This window comes from Semicossyphus pulcher, unplaced genomic scaffold (assembly GCF_022749685.1).
Source record: "Semicossyphus pulcher isolate SPU_LCO1_2020_fin unplaced genomic scaffold, fSemPul1.0.p SCAF_7, whole genome shotgun sequence".
Classification (NCBI taxonomy): Eukaryota; Metazoa; Chordata; class Actinopteri; order Labriformes; family Labridae; genus Semicossyphus; species Semicossyphus pulcher.
This window is the reverse complement of record NW_027211748.1, coordinates 9,723,245-9,747,472: the sequence shown is the minus strand read 5'-3', so window position 1 is coordinate 9,747,472 and position 24,228 is coordinate 9,723,245. Positions and strand designations below refer to the sequence as shown.

At 43.8% G+C, this 24,228-nt stretch overlaps 1 protein-coding gene across 1 annotated transcript; it reads left to right on the top strand.

Annotated features, from left to right (window-relative positions):
- The first annotated feature begins 1,110 nt into the window (after positions 1-1,110).
- On the top strand, positions 1,111-23,705 carry LOC138611230 (pneumococcal serine-rich repeat protein-like). The gene is made up of 41 exons (XM_069684211.1): positions 1,111-1,138; positions 2,581-2,841; positions 2,926-3,192; positions 3,319-3,585; positions 4,367-4,627; positions 5,636-5,896; positions 6,107-6,367; positions 6,517-6,759; positions 7,076-7,336; positions 7,422-7,682; positions 7,774-8,034; positions 8,162-8,419; positions 8,696-8,962; positions 9,039-9,296; positions 9,388-9,651; positions 9,741-9,830; positions 11,145-11,405; positions 11,499-11,566; positions 11,922-12,117; positions 12,205-12,462; positions 12,647-12,892; positions 13,012-13,272; positions 13,773-14,033; positions 14,329-14,583; positions 14,684-14,950; positions 15,051-15,311; positions 16,222-16,479; positions 16,592-16,858; positions 16,939-17,202; positions 17,296-17,559; positions 18,765-19,025; positions 19,215-19,472; positions 19,573-19,833; positions 20,013-20,270; positions 20,360-20,497; positions 20,704-20,967; positions 21,079-21,348; positions 21,528-21,788; positions 21,877-22,137; positions 22,234-22,524; positions 23,458-23,705. Exons 1-41 carry the CDS (start codon positions 1,111-1,113, stop codon positions 23,703-23,705), a joined length of 9,927 nt encoding a protein of 3,308 aa, XP_069540312.1.
- The last annotated feature ends 523 nt before the right edge of the window (positions 23,706-24,228 follow it).

The following is a 24,228-nucleotide window of genomic DNA, read 5'->3' as shown; positions in this document are numbered from 1 at the left end:
TTTAGTACAAAAATAAACAATATAAATTCTGATAAAGTCATGTTAGAAACTATTAGAAATAATACACATTCTTCATAACTGTTTAAGAGTTTAATGTTTATCTCTGAAAAGAATCCAACATATTATTAAACAAAGACTGCACAAGTTGAAGGCATCAGTTACACCATTCTGACAATATATGCTGGTATACCCCAGGGATTGAGCTTAGGACCACTATTTTTTTTGTCTTTATAAAAAGTGTAAAAATTTGATGTAATGTTTAAGTCTTATGCAGATGATATTGTTATTTACTTATCTGATCGTGAGGAAATCTATTGAACTCCTCAGCTATTCTTTATTTGGCTATGACAAAGTAGGAATAAACAGTATTCGTCTGTGCATTGTCATTAGTGTGTAGTCGGTGAAAATAAAAGGTGTTGTGTTTTGGTAGCTTAGAATGAGCCTATTTTATCTACAGAGGGAAAGGGTCCTCTTACAGAGGGTTTGCCATATGGGGTTACAGTGGTCTAGAGTGGGCCTTTCACGAAAGGGCAAGTTTTTGGGGCTAGTTTTTGGATACAATCTGCCACCTAAATGGCATGCACCCCTCACACTGGTCCCATAAGTTTTGCTTGATGTGTGATGTTATAAATGTTTTTCTTTGGTGATTTTCCATGGGATATTTTCTGATCCTTTTATATGTATTAAGTTCTATTATTGGAAAAAAAACACCTTTATCGCAGTGACATACCTAGTTGTTAAAGATTTAAAAAATGCAGTGATACTAAAGCAAGTGAAAAACATTACACGACATATTAAGGGCAGCCATTATACAATAATACTTAATGACAGAGCATTTCCCTGAACATGACATCAATCCAGGAAGGATGTAGCAGGGGGAACTCAACTCCCCCGGTCACTCAGTATGTGATACAATGGAGATTATATTACCTTACAGCAGGCCAATCCTGTTTCTGTACAAGGAAGTCAACATTACTAAATAAATATTGATAATTTGGGAAATATACCTTCTTATGTTACATCTCGATTCATCTCCAACCTTAAGTTCTTCCAGTACAAACAGAGACACCAGAGTTATTAATTTTTACATAACACAAATATTCCAGGAACATGGAGGAAGTGTCGTTTGGCCGTAAGGGTATGGGGGATTATAAACCCCCCCCCCACCTCCACCCAACAAGACACATACTTTGTTTCCTTCTCATGATGACAGGGAGCCCACAGGCACCTACCTGTCCTCATTTAAGAGGCTGTGATTGGTTCACATGAAGTTGATCTACAGCGCTCGGCCTGCAAAGACTTCAGAGCATCATCTGTACGGACCCTCGGATGGATGTAACAAACTGAAACTGTGACTTTAACCATGGATAAGATGTGGACGTTTTACTCATCAGTCTTTCTTTTGTCTGTCATACAGGTACTTTTTAAAAATTCTTTTTCTTTTTCTTTTAATTTATTATTACAGCACCATTATTTTGGCACAGTTTTCTAATTCATGTATTTTGTCTTGTTTTAGATACAACATGTTTTCAGTTCAGGTGAGTGTTGCTGAGACTTTTTATGTGAAGAGAGAGACTTTCTGGATGCTTAACCTTTTTTTTTATCCATTACTGATGTGAATGTTTGTATTGTACAGGTTTAGACACAAATATTATCACTTTGATCCATTTCAATATTTAAACAGTTCATCTTTATCTTTTTTGTTGGATAATTTAAAACAACTCATTATCTCAACTTAAAACGTTAAATTCACCAAAATCCACTGAGGTATGTGTGTACACACAACCAACTAAAAATAACCTGGATCTTGATGAGCCAGTATGTGGAAGTAAGTGGTCTTTAGTGGTTCACCTCCAACAGGTAGACTGACTGATTGAGGTTTCAAATAGATTACACACATACAGATTGGATTGATTTCACCACCAGAGGGCCACCGCATCGCAAAGAAAAGGCTTTTTTTTTTAACCAATCAGAGCAATCCTTAAATATTACATATAAATAATACAATCCTAAATATATAACATATGCCTCTTTTTCCGCCATCTGTCTGTTTTCTTTCTTACTTTTTTGTCATTTTTGCAAAACAAAGATACGTTTCTGATGTAACTAAAGTTAATCAATTTCATTATATGCATGCCTCAATTCTAAGCATGACATTTTGACCAAAGAATAAGATCTCTGGCTAGCACATAAGTTATATTCTGTAACGTGATCATGATCACTCAACAGAAGTATGTTAGTGAAGAAAACATGATTCATAGTTATTTTTGAAGACTCCGTTATTGTTCCCCTAATGAATGAAATCTCTGTAATACTGGCTAAGAATAAAATGCTTGCTCTTATTTAAGCACTTTTTTAAACAAAAAGTTTAAAATAATATCACAAAATGTTCCAGCAAGTCAGTGACGTTCAATAGTAAGTAAACATTACACTAATGAAACTAAAGCGCACAAACCTTCATGAACTTAGATGTGTTTTTTTCTTCCACCTTTTTAGCTTGAAAACGTTTGTTATATTACAGAGTTACATAGAGAGAGCATTACATTGTGTTTCAAAATGCCTCGTCTGTCTGTTCCTCAGGATGTAATATTGCGTCAGTGACATCTCCTTCAGCATCAACGCTGAAGGTGGTCTGGAGCAGCTACACTGGAGCTTCAGTTTATCTGCTGGACTTGAGCGTTGTGAACTCCACCAGTATCGCCCCAGTGGTGGTGATGCAGTCTGCTCCCAGCACACAGAGGCTGATTCAGGGGTTAAGACCGGGACATGTCTATGAAGTCACACTGAAGGTCTTTCAGTATTACACTGTTGTGTGCACAGATGTCCAAATAACCATGACAGGTAAAGACACAGTTTTAAAAAGCAATAAAAAGAATAAAAAGTTGTCCCTTTGTTGAAAAATGCCTTTATCTTTCTTTCCCGCAGTGCCGGCCACATCTCAGATCACCTTTTCCAAAGCTATTTCAAGTACATCTATAAGGTTTGAGTGGTCCAGCGTGATAGGAGCCGACAGCTACATCCTATTTGTGGAGAAGTTGTTTAGTTTCCCCCCACAAAAATATAACCAGACCTTCACGACCCTGGGTGGGCAAGTGGACGGCCTGGACCCCTCGACTACCTACAACTGTTACGTTTTGTCCTCCAACAGTGCTGGAAGAGGCGCCAAAAGTAGCACAAAGACAATCATGACATGTAAGTTCATTAAGATTTAGGTTATGCAGAGGGAAAGCTTCACAATAAAAAGAATCTAACACATGATACCAAGAAAACTATTATACCTGTGAAATGTACATTAACACGTGTATTTTCTCTTGGAAGTGGTGCAGCCACCGACTGGTGTGTCTCTGGTAAAGACGGGAAAGAGCACAGCCAGAGTGACGTGGGACTCTGTGAGTAAAGTCCTGCTTTATCAAGTGAAGGTCAGCGACACGGACACCAGCAACGCCCCGGTCATCAGAAACACCTCCACCACATCCATGGATATCAGTAATCTGGAGCCCTGCTCTACCTACACTGTGGGAGTATCATCCATAAACGTCTTCTTAGTTCCTGGGGAGGCTGCTAACGTTTCATATACTACCTCTAGTGAGTACTTTAGCACTACAATTTTTATTATTAAACATATGCACAATATAACATTGGGTTTTGTTTATATTGTCCTTGTTTTGGTGTCCTGCTGCTGCTGTAAATGCAAAATCTACGAATATGTAGAAAAGCACGGAAGTGGCCACAGTCTGAGAATGCAAATTTCATCAGTGTTACTACACCAAATAATTCCTCTGTCACATATAGGTTTATATATGGGCAAGGCCAGAACAAATTTTTTGTACAGAAAATAATTGCTATAGAAATGTACAGTAAGCTACATTATGCTACATCGTGATTTGACTTGGTTAATTGGAGGCCAGAGAGGTTGTATAAAATTCACATAGAAATATTCCTTCCCTGAATTTTTCCATGAAAAGGTGGGCTGCTCGCTAGCATTGGTTAAACTATACTAGTTAGCTAACCTGTAACGTTAGCATCCATTGTAAGACACTAAACAACATCTAAATCAGTAAAAGTTATACTAAGTAAACAGTATTAAGCTAGCTACATAGCAAGCTACTTACATTAGCCAACAGAATTGCCATGCAAATGAGGATTTACTTTAATCAGTACTCGAACCACTGCACTGATGGGAATGTCCACTTAAGGGTTGTCCGAAATCGTATTACAAAATTCTTTAAGTCATGAATATGGGAAAAGTGTGGTAGTATTTGCGTTGACAGGGAGGCAGCATGTATGTTTTGACAGATTGTCAGATCCCTCTAATGGCCCCTGAAGAAATATTCTGTATAACATTTTTCTTACACTTTCTTTCCAGCCATTAACCCGGTGACGACCATCTCTGTGGACTACAGCTGCTCCAGCGGCATGGTGACAGTAACTTGGGATTTGGTGTTTGGGGCCAACTTGTACAGGGCCACGGCTGTCGATGGCACGGGCGAGTCCCGTAATTGTACATCAGCCTCCACCAGCTGCCAGATCACCATGCTCAAATGTGGAGAGAAGTACTTGGTCCACGTCACAGCCATCTCTGATGACTGCGAGAGCACCTCCAACACCTCCTCCCTGTTCGAAACAGGTGAGCCGAGCACATGCACACGTGTGAGCCATAAACACGCTAGTATTTATCTGTCATTCATTTCTAAATGCGTGTATTGTCTGTTCCTCATCATGTATTTCTCCCACATAAGGGGCTGACACCTTCTCATTTTACCTTTCACTGTCACACACTCTCACACCTTTGGACAAACTCTAAAGTTGTTATCACAAACCTCCACCTATACGTTCGTCCTGTGGGAAGCTGTATAGGTTCCTCCCCATGGTGTCCTATGTTCTTTTCTCATGCTGAGCAGTGACACACACCCTCTCATTAGCCACTGAGATCTGCCACCCAACACCAGTCAGTCTAAAGGATCTTTACAGTCTATTGAGGTCTCAAAGGTCAGCTATGGTGTCAGTCTAGAAAGTGAAGGAGACACACAAACAGTCAGCCCAGGGAAATGATCTTGAGTCAAGCACACACACCCAGCACAGACGCCTGTTTACTCCAATAAAGTGGTGAATGCTACTTAGGGAATAATGTCAGAAGAGGTGCATTATCAGGAAATAATGGACAACGGTGAGGCCAGAACTGTCTGATGAGCAGGAGAGTCCATTACTTCCTGATAATGGACACCTTAAAGGGCATCATCATTCTTTTAACATGGTCACTCGCAAAAGAAAAAAAAGACAATTTATTCATGTTTTAATGCCTTTTTCATTAAAAATGTATTCTTTTTATGCAGTCAAAACCCCAGAGGGTTTGACTATTACCTGAAGCAATCATTACAATCCCATATTGATCTTAGTATGGGGTGGCTGTATCTCAGTGGTAGAGTTGGTCATCTCCCAATCGGAAGGTTTCGATCCCTGACTATTACAGTCACATGTTGCAGTGTCCTTGGGCAGGACATTGAACCGCAAATTGCTCCCTGCATACCCTTCGGTGTATGAACACAGTTAGGTCCTGATTGTAGACCGGCACTTTGCATAGAAGCCTTCGCTGTCAGGGTGCTTTAATGTCTTAATCTCTGTTTTATTCCTCCAGTCCCCTGTGCTCCAGCTAACACGCAGACCATTCACCAATGCTCTAGCAATGTGATCGTCTTCACCTGGCAGCCCACCAACAACACCTTCTTCTATGTGGCGACGGCTGTGGACAGCACTGGCAGAATAACTGAGTGCAGGACGCCAGATAACACGTGTTACTTCACCAACACGGGCTGTGGTCAGTACTACAGGTACACTGTGTACGCCGTCAGCTCTGAATGCAACAGCGAACCAAGCCAGCCTGAGTTCGTCCGGACTTGTGAGTTGGAATACATTTTTGTTCTCATTAAATACAGATTTGTAATGTATTCAAAGATGGATTACCTCATTGATAGTTTTGGTTTTTCATTTATCATTTAAGGCGGCAAATTTCTTGACTTACTGCAGTACTGACATCCTTGTTGAACTCAAAGCAGTTGAATTAACTTAGGAGTAAATGAGTCTTTATTGATCCTCTGCCTTTCTCTAGCTCCTTGTCTACCAACAAATGTAAAGACAGCAGCTGGTTGCAACCCCGAGATGCTGATCACAACCTGGGACTCTGCTCCAGGAGCTCTTTCCTACACAGTTGAAGCACAGGGGAACACTGGAGAAACGTACAACTGCACCTCCTCCTCAAACAGCTGTGCCGTGACCGGTGTGCCATGTGGTGAACACCTCAGCGTGTATATCGTCGCCTCCAACGACAACTGCTCAACTAACAGGGTGCTGGGGGAAGTTGCTCAGACTGGTACGTAAAGGGAGCTTTGTGAGATACTATGATTTTAGTTGTAGTTCCTGAGTTGTGAAACATACGATATTACTGATGTTCTGTTAATCTGACTTACCTAAAGAGAGACACAAACTTTCCCTTCTCTCCAGTTCCCTGTACCCCTACAGACGTCTCAGCATCAGCCAACTGCAGCCAAGACTCTGCAAGAGTTCACTGGACGACCAGCATCGGTGCTATACTATACATTGCTGTTGCTGAGGATGCAAATGGAAACTCCCACAGCTGCAACTCAATGGGCACCAACTGCCTGATTGAGGGTCTGAGATGTGGACAGAACTACACTGGCAGCGTCTTTGGCACCAATCTTAAGTGCAACAGCACTGCCAGCGAGGAGGTCACCTTTATGACAGGTAGGTCAAAGGGAAGAAGATTTGTGCTAACTGGAAGCCTCCTTTAAATATCTTTTTTTGCCAAAAGTAGAACCACCGTATATCCAATCAAATATTCTAAGCTTAATTCAAAAGGCAACTGGACTTGGTTGAAGTTCTTAAATACGTTTCACCTTTGGAAATGAAGACGCCTCTTGGATTAGAGGTGTAACGTCTTCAAGAACTTCAACGAAGTCCAGCTGCCTTTTGGATTAAGCTTAGAATTACCATGAGCTGGATGACTGAGAACCTTAACAAGACAAGATCCAATCAAATAAATTATCTGTCTTGCCGTCAGCTCCTTGTCCTCCAACCAACATTGAGGCATACAGAGACTGTGATGCCAACCATGCCCTGATAGTCTGGCAGAACCATCAGTCAACAGGCGTCTACACAGCGACCATACAGGATCAGAGTGGAGCTCAGCTGAACTGCACCAGCGACACAGTCAACAACTGTAAAATCACCTCTCTGCCCTGTGGAAAGAGATACAGCGTCACCGTCACCTTCCATGATGGAATCTGTCCGTCCACATCGACACCTATCAGCATGGACTCAGGTAGTATATTAAGAGGGGTGAACTGTTTCCCTCTGAAAGAATAGTGAACATTAAAAATGATGCATGATGTCCTCTCTTCTTTTAGTGCCATGCGGTCCTGAGGATGTGAGGGCCAGTGTGGCCTGTGCTACCGGTGAGCTGACAGTCGCCTGGAACATCTCAGTCCCTGCGGAGAACTACACCACCACGATCTCCAGAGGGATGGGTCAGCCTCTGCACTGTAACTCTACAGAGACACAATGCACCACGGGTGGGCTGTTGTGTGGAAGCTCCTATATGGTGACCGTCTTCTCCGTCACTGGGACCTGCTTCAGTCTGCCGAGCCCAGAGGTCACAGTGCAAACATGTGAGACACTTACATTTATCATCATGAAGGATGTAGACACACCAGTGAGACTTCTTTGAATTGAATTCACTTCATCTTTATTTCCCTTCAGTGCCGTGTCCGCCTACCAACATCACAGCTGGGCACACCTGTGCTCATGATCCGGTTCCTGTGTCCTGGGTGGCCAGTGACAGCGCCAAATACTACACTGCGGTCGCTATGAGCGGCGGAGGTCATAGGTCAGAGTGCTCGACCAATACAACTAACTGCGACCTTCTTGGACTCCAGTGTGGGGAGGTTTACACTATTGGTGTCTCAGGAGCTGATGACAACTGTACAGGTGTCCTGAGTGACACTGTCTCTTTAAGCAGAGGTAACACAGACCACCACTGTCAATAATAGGTATCTTCATTTGGGGATGTCTGTTGATCTTAATAAACACTGTCATTCATAAAGACTTCATCAACAGTAGTTTATGTCTGATTTGTTTCCCTCTCCAGAGCCGTGTCCCCCCTCCAACGTGTCCAGCCAGTTGATCTGCAGCGCAGGTGTTGCTCAGGTGTACTGGGCTCCAAGTGCCAATGCAGTGAGCTATGAGATGAAAGCCAGAACTAATGGACAGGTCCTCAACTGCAGCGGCCCCAGTCCCAACTGCACATTGAGTGACATTGTCTGCGGCCAGCCGTACGACATTCTTGTGAAGGCCACTGACGGCATCTGTGTCAGCAACTACAGCGCCCCCTTCAGACAAGAACAAGGTACTGAGAGAGAGGCCGGACATTTGATCAGACAACCACTTATCTATTGTTACTCTTGACACAATAAAGGGAATACTTAAGAGTTATTCAAATGATCACTTCTCACCGCAACTATTTCTGGCTTAGCAAAGCGTTAGAAGAAAGACTGATGCAGCTGTGATGTCTGTAAATATGAGGCATGGACATGGCCAACCAGGAAACTGTAACATTAGCTTTGCATTAGGACTGAGAGAAACACCTTTTTTGACTAATCCCACCTTGCTCTGTCTCTGTCAGTGCCATGCGCTCCAGCCAACGTCAGTACAAACCTGTTATGTGGCTCCAGTGACCTGATGGTCGGCTGGATCACCTCTGCTGCTCCCCTCAACTACAGTGTCAGCGCTGTGCCACTGGGAGGAAACAGTAGCTCCGTCACCTGTGACACAAGCGGAGCTAACTGTAGTCTAAGAGGTCTTCACTGTGGACAGAGATATAACGTCTCAGTCAAAGCTTCCTATGGCGGCTGCAGTGGGCCGTATAGCCCCCCACAGACAGTTCACACAGGTAAGAAAGATGTTCACGGTGAATTATTTCCACTGTTACTTTGATCTATTTCATGCTCTGTTTTGCTCTCCTCCAGCACCATGCGCCCCTCAGAGCCTAACAGCAGTGACAGACTGCGGATCAAACTCTCTACTGGCCACCTGGAAAGCCTCTTACGGTGCTAACTCCTACACAGCGATGGTGACGGGTCCCAATGGCTTCTCTAAAACCTGCTCCTCACCAAACCTCACATGTGCTGTCTCCGGCCTGCAGTGTGGCAGTCAGTACAACGTCACAGTGACATCACAGGACAGCCAGTGCACCAGCCCCCCGAGTCAAACTGTGAAGACGACAGGTTGTGTTCACAAATGTTTGTATATTTTATAAGAAATCAGAAGTAATTTTCACCATCATGTGACACATCGTCTCTCAACATCTTACTCTAGGACCATGTGACCCTGTCAATGTGACCAGCACCCTCCACTGTGGTTCAGACATGGCTACAGTGTCCTGGGAAGCAGCTGCCGGCGCCGTGGCCTACTCTGTGCATGCTCAAGACAACAGCTCTCAGCATTACCCTTCCTGTAGGAGCAGTACAACTTCCTGTCAGCTGAACCAGCTGCAGTGTGGAAAAGTTTACACTGTAACTGTGCTGGCTGAAGATGCCACCTGTAACAGCACTGGAAGCATCACTACAATCCTGACGACAGGTAGAAGAGAGGAAAGCTGATTTTTAAGTCTTTAACGCACATTAAACTTAAACGCTAATACCCTTTTCCTTTTCATTTCTTCCTCTCAGCTCCTTGCTCCCCCTCTATCCAGAACAGCAGCCTCATCTGTGGCACCAACTCTTCCTCTCTGTCATGGCTGCCGATGGCCGATGCCACAGGTTACATAGTAAATGGGACGGCTACAAATGGGCACACAGTTTGGTGCAGCTCAGCTACTGCTTCATGCACCCTAACAGATCTGTTATGTAGTGAAACCTACACGACCACGATCACTGCACGGGGAAGCCAGTGTGACAGTGCACCCGGCTCCAGCATCAACATTACAACAGGTGAGTGTGTGCACGGGTGTGAGGTTGATGAAGTACATGCTTAAGACAATGACTGCCATCTTGCCATTTGGAGCCAGAGTCTGTGCAGTAGAGATCGGTTGGTGGAGCCGCTGTAGAAACGCCCTGCCCCTTCCACACATTTAACCTACGGAAAAAAATAGCAAGTACCCTCAGGTCTGCACAGTCTGCAGCAGAACAGCTTCTGTAATGATTGTTTTAGTTACGTCTCCTCTCGTCGTTCCTCTTCTACTCTACTAATCTTGAACAGATCAGCTGCAGGAGCCGTATTTTTCAATAGAGCTGTCAATCATGGCGTTAGACCCCTTTTTTATAGCATCAAATAAGTAATTAAAACTAAACTTGGACTAAATGACTTGGACATAAATCAGCTATAATGACTGAAACCATGTTTGAGAACAATTTATTTGGCGTGTATTTTGATTTAATAGTTCCCACCTGGAGGAGGCGGGCTTTATGCCTAAACTGCAGCCAGTCAGCAGGGGGCGTCATGTCGTCCATCTTTTTATACAGTCTATGATGTGAAATGGTATTTCTTGCTTTTTCTAACTGGTTATCCATTTTCTTTTTAGCCCCCTGTTCTCCAACTATCATATCCAAGCAATACACATGTGACACCAAAACAGCGGTGTTCCACTGGACCGACCCTGTTGGACGCCTGAGATTCCTGGGGAAGTTAAAAGGCCAACAGTTTCAGGATATGTGCCAGACAACAAACACCTCCTGTCAGTTCAAAAATCTTCCTTGTGGCTTGGATTTGAATTTAAAAGTCGAAGCTGAGGGGGCGCAGTGTGACAGCTACCCAAGTGCCAGTGAATACCTTGAAACAGGTAATAGATAAGAAGAATGATACCACCCTCATATCTGTCTAGTAGCTATACATGTGTAGCCAGTTAGCTTAGCTTAGCATACACATTTTTGTACATATTAAACAAATTAATTAGAGAGGTCAAGAGAATTTTTCCTTTACCATTGTAAACAGTCAGGCAAGCAGTTTCCCTCTGCATCCTGTCTTTGTGCTAAGCTATGCTAACTGGCTGCTATTTTTAGTCTAAATAAGCATTTTTCACAGGTCACTGCTTATATTAATTACTTACCTGTCTTTTTGTCTTCTTCACTCTCCAGCCCCGTGTGCTCCGGAGAACGTGACTGCCACGCTGGTCTGTTCAAATCACTCAGCCCTGGCCTCTTGGGTAGGAAGCCCTATCGCTATAGGATACAATGTGACAGCCACAGGCCAGGATGGACACACACACCACTGCCAAACCAACAGCACCAACTGTCAGCTACCTGACATCCACTGTGGTGAAACCTACAGCATCACAGTGACACCGTACTCAAAGACGTGCAAAGGGAACCCAAGTGCAGCTTACATCTTCAGAGCAGGTGCAGAAAGACGTGAAGTTATTCTACTTACTGAGACAATATCTTCACACTACAGCTCAGAGCGCTGACGTTGAACTCTTTTGTATTCTCCAGGTCTTTGCGCTCCCAGTAACATCACCGTGTCTCCATCGTGTGAGGACAGCACTGTCTCTTGGTCTCATGTACAAGGGGCTGACATGTTCATAGCAACAGCAACTGCAACTGATGGCCACACACACACTTGTAGATCAAATTATTCCAACTCGTGCAATTTCACTGACCTCCACTGTGGGGAGACCTACACTGTTACTGTTGTAACTGTGGACAGGGGCTGCTGGAGCGAGCCAAGCTCAGCTGTGGAGCTGAGAACAGGTGAGATTATAAATGACACGATTTTGGCAAGATTACCAAAATATAGATGTAGTAATTGTGCACAGAGATACTAACGTTTTCACTTCCCCAGCTCTGTGTCCACCCACTAACTTGACGGGCGAAGTCAGTTGTGATACCAACATGCTGTCCCTCACATGGGACCAGAGTCCAGTGTCCGGGGCCACCTACACTTTAAAAGCTGAGACAATAGGAGGCTCACTCCCTCCTGCCGTGTTTACCACCTCTAATACCTCACACACATGGACCAACCTGCTGTGTGGACAGAGATTTGCTTTCCGCGTAGCAGCACAGGAAGGAAACTGCCGCAGCAGCTACAGTCCACCCATAGAAATGAGCACAGGTAAGATGTGTTTCCATAAACAGCTTTACAAGTTTGACCTGTAAAAAAAATAATAACAATCTACAATAAGTTTACCTCCTCTTTCAGCCCCGTGTGAACCAACCAACTTCTCTGCACATGTGGACTGTGGGACGAACAAAGGGAATTTCTCCTGGGCTGAGACTCCTGGAGCAGGTGTCTACACTGTTGAGGTGACAGGAGAGCACGGCCACGTAGCATCCTGTTCCTCTAATGACACCTCCTGCGCTGTAAAACTTCACTGTGGCCGCTCATACTCAGCTTCACTGGTGGCGTCCACAGAAAGCTGCAACAGCAGCAAACATGCCGACATTCACTTTGACTCAGGTAAGACTTAAGAACGGGCTTAAATGTGTGCACAGAGATGCAGATGACAAAACCAAATTACCCCAACTGTATCTAATACTATGACTGCTGGATAGCTTCATTGTCAATTAATTGAATAGAGAATGTAACATTTTGCTGCAGATTTTACTCATCAAACTCTCTCCCAAAGCTCCCTGTCTACCAGAAGACGTCTATGCCGAATTAGATTGTAACACCAACGTGATGAACGTGAGTTGGTCAAAGACCCCAGGCTCGGACGACTACACCGCCTGGGCCATCAGCGCTGATGGACACAGAGCCTCCTGCAACTCAACATCCAACTCCTGCTGCATTCACGACCTGCAGTGTGGAAAGCTCTACGAGGTGGCCGTCACCTCCTCCTCCATTCACTGTGATGTCATTGCAGGCTCGGACTACAAGGTTCAGTCTGGTCAGTGCAGCTCTTTCATGTCCATTACTTAAATATAAAATTATTGTAACGCAAAATTATGTTTGCCACATTTTTATGTGGAATAATGGAAAGTCTCTTCTTCTTTTAACCACCTCCAGCTCCTTGTAAACCTGAGAACACCTCTGTGGACCAGAACTGCAGCAGCAATGTGGTGACTGTTCAGTGGAAACAGAGCAGCACAGCACAGAACTACACCGTTAAAGCCAAGTCTGCTTCAGGTGTTAACTCCACCTGTGACTCCCCTGAGAGCAGCTGCTCCTTCCTGGACCTGAGCTGTGGTCAACTCTACACCTTCACTGTGATGGGACACACTAATGTGTGCATGAGCGAGATGAGCGACCCCATAGAGAAGCTAACCGGTACACTGGATTACTGTAGTTTTACTTATACATAAACATTTCTGGAAATACACTTATTTGTTTTTTTGTGGAGAGTTAGATGAGAAGATTGATACCACTCTTATGCCTGTACACAATATATGACACTTAAGCTAGCAGTTGGTTAGCTTAGCTTAGCACAATGACTGGAAATCAGGTAACACATCTAGTGTTCTGCAATACATTTTGAAGTGACTGCACTGCAAGTCATGTATTTTTTTACATTTCAGGATTTGATTATAACATACATGATCTATAGAGTAACCAGGCTAATAGTTTCCCCCTGTTTCCGGTCATTGTGTAAAGCTAAGCTAACCAACTGCTAGCTGTAACTTTGTATTTAGATAACAGCCATGAGAGTGGTGTCAATCTTCTCGTACAGCTCTTGGCAAGAAAGCCAATAAGTGTATGTCCAATTTTCCCCCCAGATTTTCTTTGCAGAATTTCATTTTCAATTGTCCTCTCAATCTCTCGTTTTCCAGCCCCATGCCCTCCTACCAATGTGTCAGCTGCCTTGAACTGTACCACACGTAAAGCTCTGGTCAGCTGGAGTAACGCAGCTTCAGCTTCTGCATACAGCGTCCAGGCGAACTCCGTCGATGGACACAACTCTTCCTGCAGTGAGATGGGCACATCCTGTCACCTCAACAACCTCTACTGTGGACAGGAGTACTCTGTCATTGTGGAGGCAATGCACACAGGCTGCCCTGGTCCTGCTAGTGCCCCTGCCTGGCTCACAACAGGTTAGTATTATTGAAACCTTTCACTATTAACACAAGTGTAAAGTAGTAGGACAATGATCATCTCCCCCTGCAAAAATATATGGCAAGGGAAAAATATCTACAGAATTCAGACAGAAAAATGAAAGAAAAGAAATTGATGGCCGTGACCCAGATGCCATCCATGGATTCAAAGAATGGGGATGAAAAAAGAAATAAAATTATGCTGTTTGTGTTGATGGTAAATGATGACAACATCAATATCAAGGCACTTTGCTTTAAAATAAACTAATACAAGAGTATCATTTCCTCCCTCCAGAGCCCTGCGCCCCCATGAATCTCTCTGTCCACTACAATGTTAGCAAAGCCCACGTGAGGTGGGGAGCGGCAAGAGGTGCCAGCGCTTACTTTGTGCAGGCTGTGACTGACCAGGGCTCGACTGTCACCTGCAACAGTAACAACACCAGCTGCTACCTGAATGGCCTGCAGTGTAGTCGGATATACAACGTCACTGTGATGGCACGAAACCAGGCCTGTGACAGTGTGATCACTGAAACCCATCACCTCATGACAGGTTAGCGACTTGCTCGGGGAAGAGATGCAAGGGAAGAGATGTTTAAAAACCATATTTGTATGGATTTATTTAATTTTAAATGTGTGTTTTCCTTCATTAGAACCATGCCCACCAACCAACGTTGGAGCCAGTTTGGCGTGTGAGCAACTTTCTGCGACTGTTTCCTGGCAGCAGAGCGACCTTGCTGTGGGTTACGTTGCTTACTTTGACAACCAGAATGGCCACTACTCTTCCTGCGTTGGCTCAAAAATGGATACCCAATGTGAGGTCTCTGGACTGATGTGTGGCACCATGTACAACGTCTGGGTGAAGGCACTGGGACAGAAGTACAACAGCACTGACAGCACAGTGGTCTCTCTTACATCAGGTAAAACACATGCTAACAAGTTATCAATGTGTTTGGGCCAAAGAGCTGCTTACTATTGATTTGGAAGATGGAGTTTACAGATGTTCTTTTAACCCCACAGGACCTTGCCAGGCGAGCAGCATTGAGGCCATTATGGACTGTGAGGGCCACTCTGCTACCATATCCTGGCAGCCCAGTGTTGGATCTATGTCCTATGTTACTGAGCTGACAGCTTCATCAGGCCACATCAAAAGCTGCCCCACCAACTACACCTACTGTGAGATGAGCTACCTGCAGTGTGGAGAGAACTACAACGTCACTGTGAAGGCTGTGGGAGACACTTGCAACAACACTGCTCACATGGCGGGATACCTCACCACAGGTACAGTGTGTAAAACTGCGTATGTGCTTTTGTCTTGTGTGGCCATTTTCCTCTGACATCACGCTCAGGATAGGAAGCTTATTGCTGATATGATTAGGTAGTGCTGTGTCTTTTGGTTCTAAGATGTATGAACTGAAGAAAACTTAAGATTGTTATAATGTCGCCATTTCGTGAGCAGCACCGGAAAACACAATGGACAGAGAAGAGAGGGACATTTGACCATATTTCAAGTTAAAACAACATATTTGATGACCAATAAGCTACCATCAAACAACAGCTAATGTTAGCGTTCAGCCACTTCAAAGCCAATATTACTGTTAGCTTGAAAGCTGCCTTATGCTAACATTAATTTTTTGATAGTGTTGAAGGATACAATAGAAAATGCTTAGGCCTATGTACATTCCTAGCTAACGATAACATTAGCTTTTGTCTGATAGAAGCTAATTGGTTAACAAATATGTTGTTTTTTGTTAAGTTATGTCTCTAAACACCTTTTCTATGGTATCATTTAACACTATCAAATAGTAGTGTTAGCATTCATCCTCTTTTAAGCTAATGTTAATAATGGCTAAGTAGCTGAATGCTAACGTTAGCTGTTGTTTTAACCTGAAATTTGGCCTTATGTCCCTCCTGATATTCACTATTCTTCATCTTTTCAGTTTCTGATTGATCTTAAAGTGTTAAAATGCTAATGATTTGTTAATTCCTTAGATATAAAGACTGACAACCTAGAACAGGGCAATTAAACAATATAACAGCATTTGAGTTTCCCACCCTGAGGCAAGGTGTCAAAGGAAAATGGCCGGCGTTTGAACATGGTACATTTTACAACCACAAAACAGCTAAGAGTAGAGCCATAGCAATGTTTACATTTAATGTAATACTGAATGTAGCTTCCTTCTCCTTGCAGAGCCCTGCGCCCCCATGAATCTCTCTGTCTACTACAATGTGAGCAAGGCAAAGGTGATGTGGGGTGAAGCAAAAGGTGCCAGCTCTTACTCTGTGCAGGCTGTGACTGACCAGGGCTTGACGGTCACCTATGACACCAACAACACCAGCTGCTACCTGAACGGCCTGCAGTGTAGTCAGATATACAACGTCACTGTGATGGCACGAAACCTCTTCTGCAACAACACTGTGATCTCTGAAATGTCTCGTCTCATGACAGGTAAGTGGCTTGATCAGGAAGGAATGTGTGAAATATTTCACCACACACACGGTACTGTAAGTGTGTGAAATCATCGCTCTCTGATGCTTAAAAGTGTTTTCCCCTCATTCAGAACCCTGCCCACCCACCAACGTTGGAGCCAGTTTGGCGTGTGAGCAACTTACTGCAACTGTTTCCTGGCAGCAGAGCGACCTCGCTGTGGGTTATGTTGCTTACTTTGACAACCAGAATGGCCACTACTCTTCCTGCACTGGCTCAAACACAGATACCTACTGCGTTGTCTCTGGACTGATGTGTGGCACTGTGTACAGCATCTGGGTGAAGGCGCTTGGACAGAAGTTCAACAGCTCTGACAGCACAGTGGTCTCTCTTACATCAGGTAAATACATATTTACCATAAATTCTACTTTTCTCTCCATTTGGATTTTCATTCATTCATTACTCATACTCTTTCCTCAGCTCCATGTCTGCCCAGAGAGGTAGAGGGAGAGGTCGACTGTAGCTCTGATGGTGCTGCTGTTGTGTCCTGGAATGCTACTTACGGCACAGCGAATGTTTCCCTGACAGCCATAGTCAGTGGAAGTCTACAGACTCTGTGTACCACTCAGGAAAACAGCTGCAATGTAACAGGTTTAAGTTGTGGGGAGACCTACAACCTCAGCCTCACAGCCAGCAACGCACAGTGCAGCTTGACAGCGCCCATGCACTCTAACCTCACCACACGTGAGTCGAGTCTTAACAGGAAATCCTCATAAGTGGCAACTCTGGGTTTAATTTGTTCAAGATTTAACCTTCGTGCTTCTACATGTCTCTCAGGTCCTTGTCCTCCTCAGCGTGTAGCTGTCCACCTGCAGTGTGGCTCCCACACTGCAGTTCTGTCCTGGGAGGAGAGGTCTGATGTTGAACTGTACGTAGCGAGTGCCATCAAGGCATCCGGAGGGGACGTGCAGAAGTGTAACTCTACAAACTCTACCTGTCAGTTTTCCAGTCTGCACTGTGGAGAAACATACAACTTCACTGTAACAGCACACAGTCAAGGCTGCTCGAGCCAGTCCAGCAGTGCTGTGTTCATCAAAACAGGTACGGCAGAGGCCAAACGGTTTTTAAAGCCTTAATCAGTAATGTAAAGTAACTTAGTATGCAAGTATTTTTCTTATCTGCTACTTTGTATTTCTACTTTATTACACTTTAGGGGCAAATATTTGTTATTTTGACAGCTAAAGTTACTTGACAGATACATTTTTTACATATAAAACACATGATTTTAAGAAGAAGTTTCATAGATTAAATTACCCAACAGTATAGTTGGATTTAGCAACGAGTCCAACTGAAAAACATAAAAATGTTGATTACAAATTTAGGCTTCAGTAAGAGAAAAACACTTTGACCATCTTTTTGCATAATGAATACTTTTACTTTTGTACATTGTGGTGATAATATTAATATAATTATGTTTTTGTTCTAGCAGACTATTTTTTACATTGTAGTATCTAGGGCTGAAACTTATAATTCAAATTTTAACATCGACTAATTCAATACTTATTTTCTTGATTAAATGCTAAATCTTTTGATCAGGGCAAAAAAATTTTCCAGTTTAAAAGGTGAAAAGGTATTAAAACTTCTGTTTTGCATAATTAAAAGTCGACATGTCAGGAAAAAAACATCTGTTATCTGCTACTTACTGTAAAACAAGAAAAAAAGCTGCAATATGAAGAAGCTGTCAGGCATGTTTTCCTGAAAATATACTTCGATATATATGATTACAAAACTTGCAAAAAAAGATGTTTCTGTACATCAATCGATTAATCAGCTTATTGTTACAGCCCTCACAGCATTTTGTCTTTTAACCAAGTAAAGGATCATAGTTATTTTACGTTTTGCCTCATTTGTCTGTTAGACTAGTAATAATGCTTTGTTTTTCCTTTTCATCCTCTCAGAGCCTTGTCAGCCTGTGATCGTCTCTGCTCAGGCGCTCTGTCAGAGTGAGGAGGTCCAGATCTCCTGGCATCAAGCACCTGGTGTTGTGAATTACTTAATAACAGCCAGAGGAAGCCTCGGATATGTGGATATCTACAACACAACGCAGACCAGTCTGTCAGCCGCTTTACCATGTGGACAGGATTACAATGTGACTGTGCAAGGACAAGGCTATGAGTGTTACAGCATCCCAAGCAGCCCTATGTCTTTCAAAACTAGTATGATCTCACATTTTACTACACAAGAAACACACAATTTCTATCACAGCATTGTTGGATTGTATATTAACCCCTATTTTCTCTCTGCAGCTCCATGTATCCCCCGCGATGTGACCACTTATGTACAGTGTGAGGTCAACATGGGCTCTGTCAGCTGGGGGCCCAGTGATGGTGCTAAAAAGTATGTCGCCATAGCAACTGGTCTTGATGGCCACACCCACCAGTGTGACACCAACAACACCGCCTGCACCTGGAACGACCTGCACTGTGGAGAGAAGTACACTGTCGTTGTGAGAGCGAAGGGCCACAACTGCACCAGTCTGCCCAGCAACAGCACAGTCATCCACATGGGTATGTTTATTATATATGTATGATAAGAAAAGAGTTGAATACACAAACTACATGTTTTTAAGAAGATTATGGACCCATGAAAGAAAGTGTTTGCAAACAAGCGTTTAATAAAAGCATTTACAGGATCATTAAAATTACTGGTACAATAAAACCTAGATGTCTAAATGTATTATCTTTATGTCCTTTCAGATCCCTGTGTGCCCCAGAACTTGGCTGCTACAGTGAGCTGTGATATGAGAGTGGTTTCTCTGAGCTGGGATGCCAGTAACGGAACAAAGTCGTACATGGTGTCAGCCGAGACAGGAAACGAAACCATCGGGGTCACCACTAATGTCACCACAGCCCACTTCTCTGAGTTCACCTGCGGACACAACTACAGCCTCACCGTCACACCTTACAGCCAGCACTGCCCTGGAAGCTCCAGTGAACCAAAATCAGTACAGACATGTGAGTTATACACGTCTGACATGTGTTCAAGTCAACAGATATGCTTTATAGAAATGAGCACAGAAAGGTGTAAAACTCACTTGTATGTCTTTTCGCTTAGGGCCATGTCAACCTGCAGGAATCTCCACCATGCAGGACTGTCTCTCTGGCATCGTCATGGTAACCTGGCAGGCCAGTAATGGGTCAGCCTACTACACAGCCAACATCCAGACTGACACAGGCATTTCAAATGTGTGCATGTCTGACTCTAAAGAATGCAGCGTCCCTGGCCTGACCTGTGGGCAGAACTTCTCTGTGTCTGTCACTGCCTCCAACCAGCAGTGTAATGTCACCTCCAGCCAGAGCACAACGCTGCAGTCAGGTGAGGTTTAAAAAAGGCTGCAGGTCGGGCTAATGTAAATATGCAATCAAATCATATGTGCTGAAACAGGATGACACTTTTATCAAATCAATTTTTTTCAATATAGCTCAAGACCCCTGTCATTATTATTGTTGAAGATCATGCTCTTCATGATCATGATTGTCTGCTCCTCCCTGCAGTGCCATGTGTCCCCACTAACATCTCAGTGCTGATGGACTGTGACAACAACACAGCTGTGGTGTCCTGGTCTGCCAGTCGGGGTGCGGGACAGTACTCAGTGACAGCCCTCAGTAGTCATAGCAATGTCAGCTACCAGACCTCTGACCTCAGCTATAGCCTTGACAACCTCTTGTGTGGCAACCGCTACACTGTTCAAGTAGCAGCTATGGATGACAACTGCTCAAGTGTCCCCAGCCAGGCTGTGATATTCAACTCAGGTAAGAGAGTGTTTCACAGTTATTCTTCATGTCATAAGAAACATCTTCAACTTTGAACCTGAGTAATCAATGTGCCTCTTTGTTCCCAGCCCCCTGTCCGCCAGAGAACATGAGTGCCGAGGTCAGCTGTTCCTCAAACGACATGAATATTTCTTGGGATGCCATGAGGGAAGCAGACCACTATTTGGTCTCAGTCATTGCAGAAAATGGAGGAAACATGGAGTCATGTAACACCTCAAACACTGCATGTTCAATCAGCAATGTGACCTGTGGAAACACATTCAGGGTTCAAGTCACCTCTGTTAGAGACTCCTGCCGCAGCCAGCACAGTCACGCCCACAGCATCATGTCAGGTATGAAAATTGAAAAGCCTTTCATCCAAACATTTGTCCATCCATTAAGACATCAATTTAACATTTGTGCTACTTTCTAGCTCCCTGCCAGCCCCAGGGAATCAGAGGCAACCTCGACTGTGTGACCAATTCTGCCTGGATATCCTGGGATGCTGCACCAGGGGCAGACTCCTACTTTGTTTCAGCTGCAGGTGGAGACGACTACATAGCCAACTGCACCACTTCCTCCAATAATACCTGTGAGGTGGAAGACCTGGCATGTGGTGTACTTTATAACTTCAGTGTTACTGCGAAAAACAGCAATTGTGAGAGCGAGCCTAGTGACACCATTGACCTACAGACAGGTACAACGATATGCTGACGATACTCTATTTTATGTCAATGTCCAAACCTGAGTATAGCAGAACTTACTGCATGCTGCAGTGTCTGCTAAGTGAGTCTGTCTCTTTCCACAGCCCCTTGCTCGCTTGCTGGTATCAGAGCAGTCCCTCAGTGCCACAACTCCTCCATCCTGGTCATGTGGGATCTGATGGAGGGCGGCGAAGGCAACACTGTTTACACTGCCACAGCAGAAGCCAGGGACCATACCTACCTGTCCTGCAACAACACAGGCACTAGCTGCTACCTCCATGGAGCACGATGTGACTTCCAATACACCATCATCGTAGCTGCTTCATCAGACCAGTGCAGCAGTATGAGAAGTCCTCCGTACAGAATCAGCATGGGTAAATGGATTGTTTTTTGTTTGTTTTCTGTCACGCAAAACATTTTCATGTGCACTATAATTGCAAAGATAAACTATTTTAAAATGGCAGCCTTGTTGAAAAAAAAAAATACAGAGGCTTCAAAAAATAATTTGCTGAAATACCTGCTAATTTCACTAACATACCATGTCCCTTCACAGAGCCGTGTCCGCCCAGGAACCTGGTGGTGAACGCCTCCTGTGAAGACCAGAGTGCACTGGTGTCCTGGAGCCCCTCGCCTGTTGCTGAAATTTACCATGTTGTCGCTAAGGGTGTAGACGGACATGTACATACTTGCAACTCCACCTCCGCGAACTGCAGCATATCAGAGCTCCACTGTGACCAGCAGTACACAGTATATGTGACGGCCTGCCACGAGAACTGCTCCAGCAAGGCCAGTGAAAATGCCACACTTATCACAGGTAAGTGTCTTTAGGTACCAGACAGCTGCTGGTGTTACATACGGTGACCCAACATCACTATCTAATCAATAATTTCCTGTCCGTTCAGGTCCCTGTCAGCCTGATGGTCTCTCGGTCACGTTCCACTGTAACAATCAGTCTGCATTGCTGTCATGGACGCGCAGAGATAACGCTGTAGACTACTATGGCTGTGCCCAGGCCGGAAATGGAGACATGCTGTACTGTCACAGCACAAATCCCACCTGTACGATCCAGGATCTTGCTTGCGGAACAGTTTACAATTTCTCTGTCCAGGCCTCAGACGGGACATGCAACAGCTCCTTCAGTGACCCCGTGCAGAGTGGAGCAGGTAGAGAAGCAGCATGTCGTTTCCTAAAGACTTCACAGGTTTTCAATGTTTCTAGACGGAAAGAAAAACTCTAATCATCGTCTCTCTCTTTCTTAGCTCCCTGTCCTCCTGAGACTGTTGAGGTGCAGCCTATGCAGATGCAGAATGAGGTCCAGGTGTTGCACTTCAACTGGTCACAGGTCATGTGCAACAACACAGAGTACTTGCTGAGGTTAACAGGAAGTCTGCTGGGGGACAACCAGGCCCAGTTCAATATTTATTCCTCTTGGACAAGTGTAACGTTCTTTGAGATGCCCCTCCCCTGTGGTTCAGACTATGCTGCTACAGTGGAGAGCAGGAATGCTGCTGATACCAGTGGTCCATCTGTGCCTCTCACTGGAAACACAGGTAAGCTACACTTAACACATAAGCTACTACTACTTCAGGGATTTGTTTGGAAGTTAGAAGTGTTTTGTGCCTCTGTAGTTATTTTGTGCCTTTGTAGTTTCTTGTCTCTTTGTAGTAGTTTTGTGCCTTTGTTCTTTTGTATCTCTTTGTAGTTGTTTTCTTGCACCTTTTTACAGTAGTTTTGTGTCGCTTTGATGTTTTCCATCTATCTTTAGTTTTACTGTCTCGTTGTAGTAGTTGTGTGTATATTTGTAGTTGTTCTGTCTTTTAGTAGGTTTGTGTACATTTGTAGTTGTTTTGGATATATTTGTAGTTGTTCTGTCTCTCTATGTAGTTAGGTTTTTTTGTATCTTTCTTTAGTTGTTTTGTGTCTCTTCAGAGTTGTTCTGTTGTAGTTTTGTGTTGTTACATTGACTTTCCATCATTACGAGGTGCTGGACTATGGGCCTTTACCCGATAGGACTGTTCAGCAACCCATCCATGCTTGTGACTGACATTTTTACTTTCAAGCACAGGTGTAGCTTATGGTAATAAAGTATTCATTCCATCTATCATCACTGTCATTAATAACCTGTGTTGTCCCTGCTATGACATGTGAAAAGTAAAAGAATACAACTGTTAATGTAATGATACAGAGTTGTTGTTGGAGGTAAGGAAAGCCAATTGATGAGGTATAGATATTTTATAGTGAGTATTAGTTTGAAAAAAAGGTAAGTTATGCTCATGTTCACACTTTAAATGCCTTGAAAACATATTTTCTCAATCATTTTTTTAACAATGGAGTCCTAAAGAGAATACAGTATTTTCTGTCCAATTTAAACCAGGCTTGGTTACACATGAAATGTTTATTTTGTTTCTTATTAAGTAACGAATATTTAAGATTAAGTAAAAAAGTTTTCACGTTTTAACAAACTCACATTTTTCTTCTCACAGCTCCTTGTCCGCCATCAGGAGTGGTGTACAGTGGTAACAGCTCCTTTGCTACAATTTCATGGGATGCTTCTGTGTTTGCCACCACGTACACAGTGTACGACAGCAGTGTCACACCATACACACAACTATGCCGCACCGCAGGGCTGTCCTGCTCTTTTTCCAACATCACTAACACTAGCCTGGTGATCACAGCCAGCAACGCAGCTGGAGACAGTGAAGCAACACGTGTTACAAATGGTAAGAACTGATGAGTGTGCATTGGGAGGAGGCTGTTTAGATACATTAATTTAGTTTAGCAGTTTAGGCAGGGGTGAACAATACTTTGTATTTAAAATGAAAGGCACATTTAACTGGTGTATGGTTTCTCTCTGTAGTGGTAACACAAGATCGCAGGAGGAGAGATCTCAGTGAACAAATACCAAAGAGTGGTGAGTTTTAATTGGATGAACAGTTGTTGTAAGAGTGACAATAAAGTAATCATAATTTTCATTATTTTACCACTTGTGGATTAATAATAAATCAAGACCTGTATTAAAACTGTGGGATGTTTTTCCTCAACAGGAGACCTCTCAGCTCCCCTGCTGTATGTAACACAAGTGAAGTCAGTGCATTTCATTGAATGGTCTCAAGTAGAAGCTGCTTCCCATTACAGCCTGCTCATCACGAAACAAGACAGCTCCAGTTTGCCTCGGGTGCTAACAGTGTACGGGGAGAGAATCATTCTTGATGATCTGAGCCCGAACTCGGGCTACTGTTTCTCAGTGTCAGCCC

Coding starts and splice junctions, on each gene's coding strand:
- LOC138611230 (XM_069684211.1), top strand. CDS start 1,111: ATGGAGGAAGTGTCGTTTGGCCGTAAGG. Junction 16,859..16,938: donor AGTGGTCTCTCTTACATCAG/GTAAATACATAT, acceptor CTCTTTCCTCAG/CTCCATGTCTGCCCAGAGAG. Junction 19,834..20,012: donor GAGCACAACGCTGCAGTCAG/GTGAGGTTTAAA, acceptor TCCTCCCTGCAG/TGCCATGTGTCCCCACTAAC.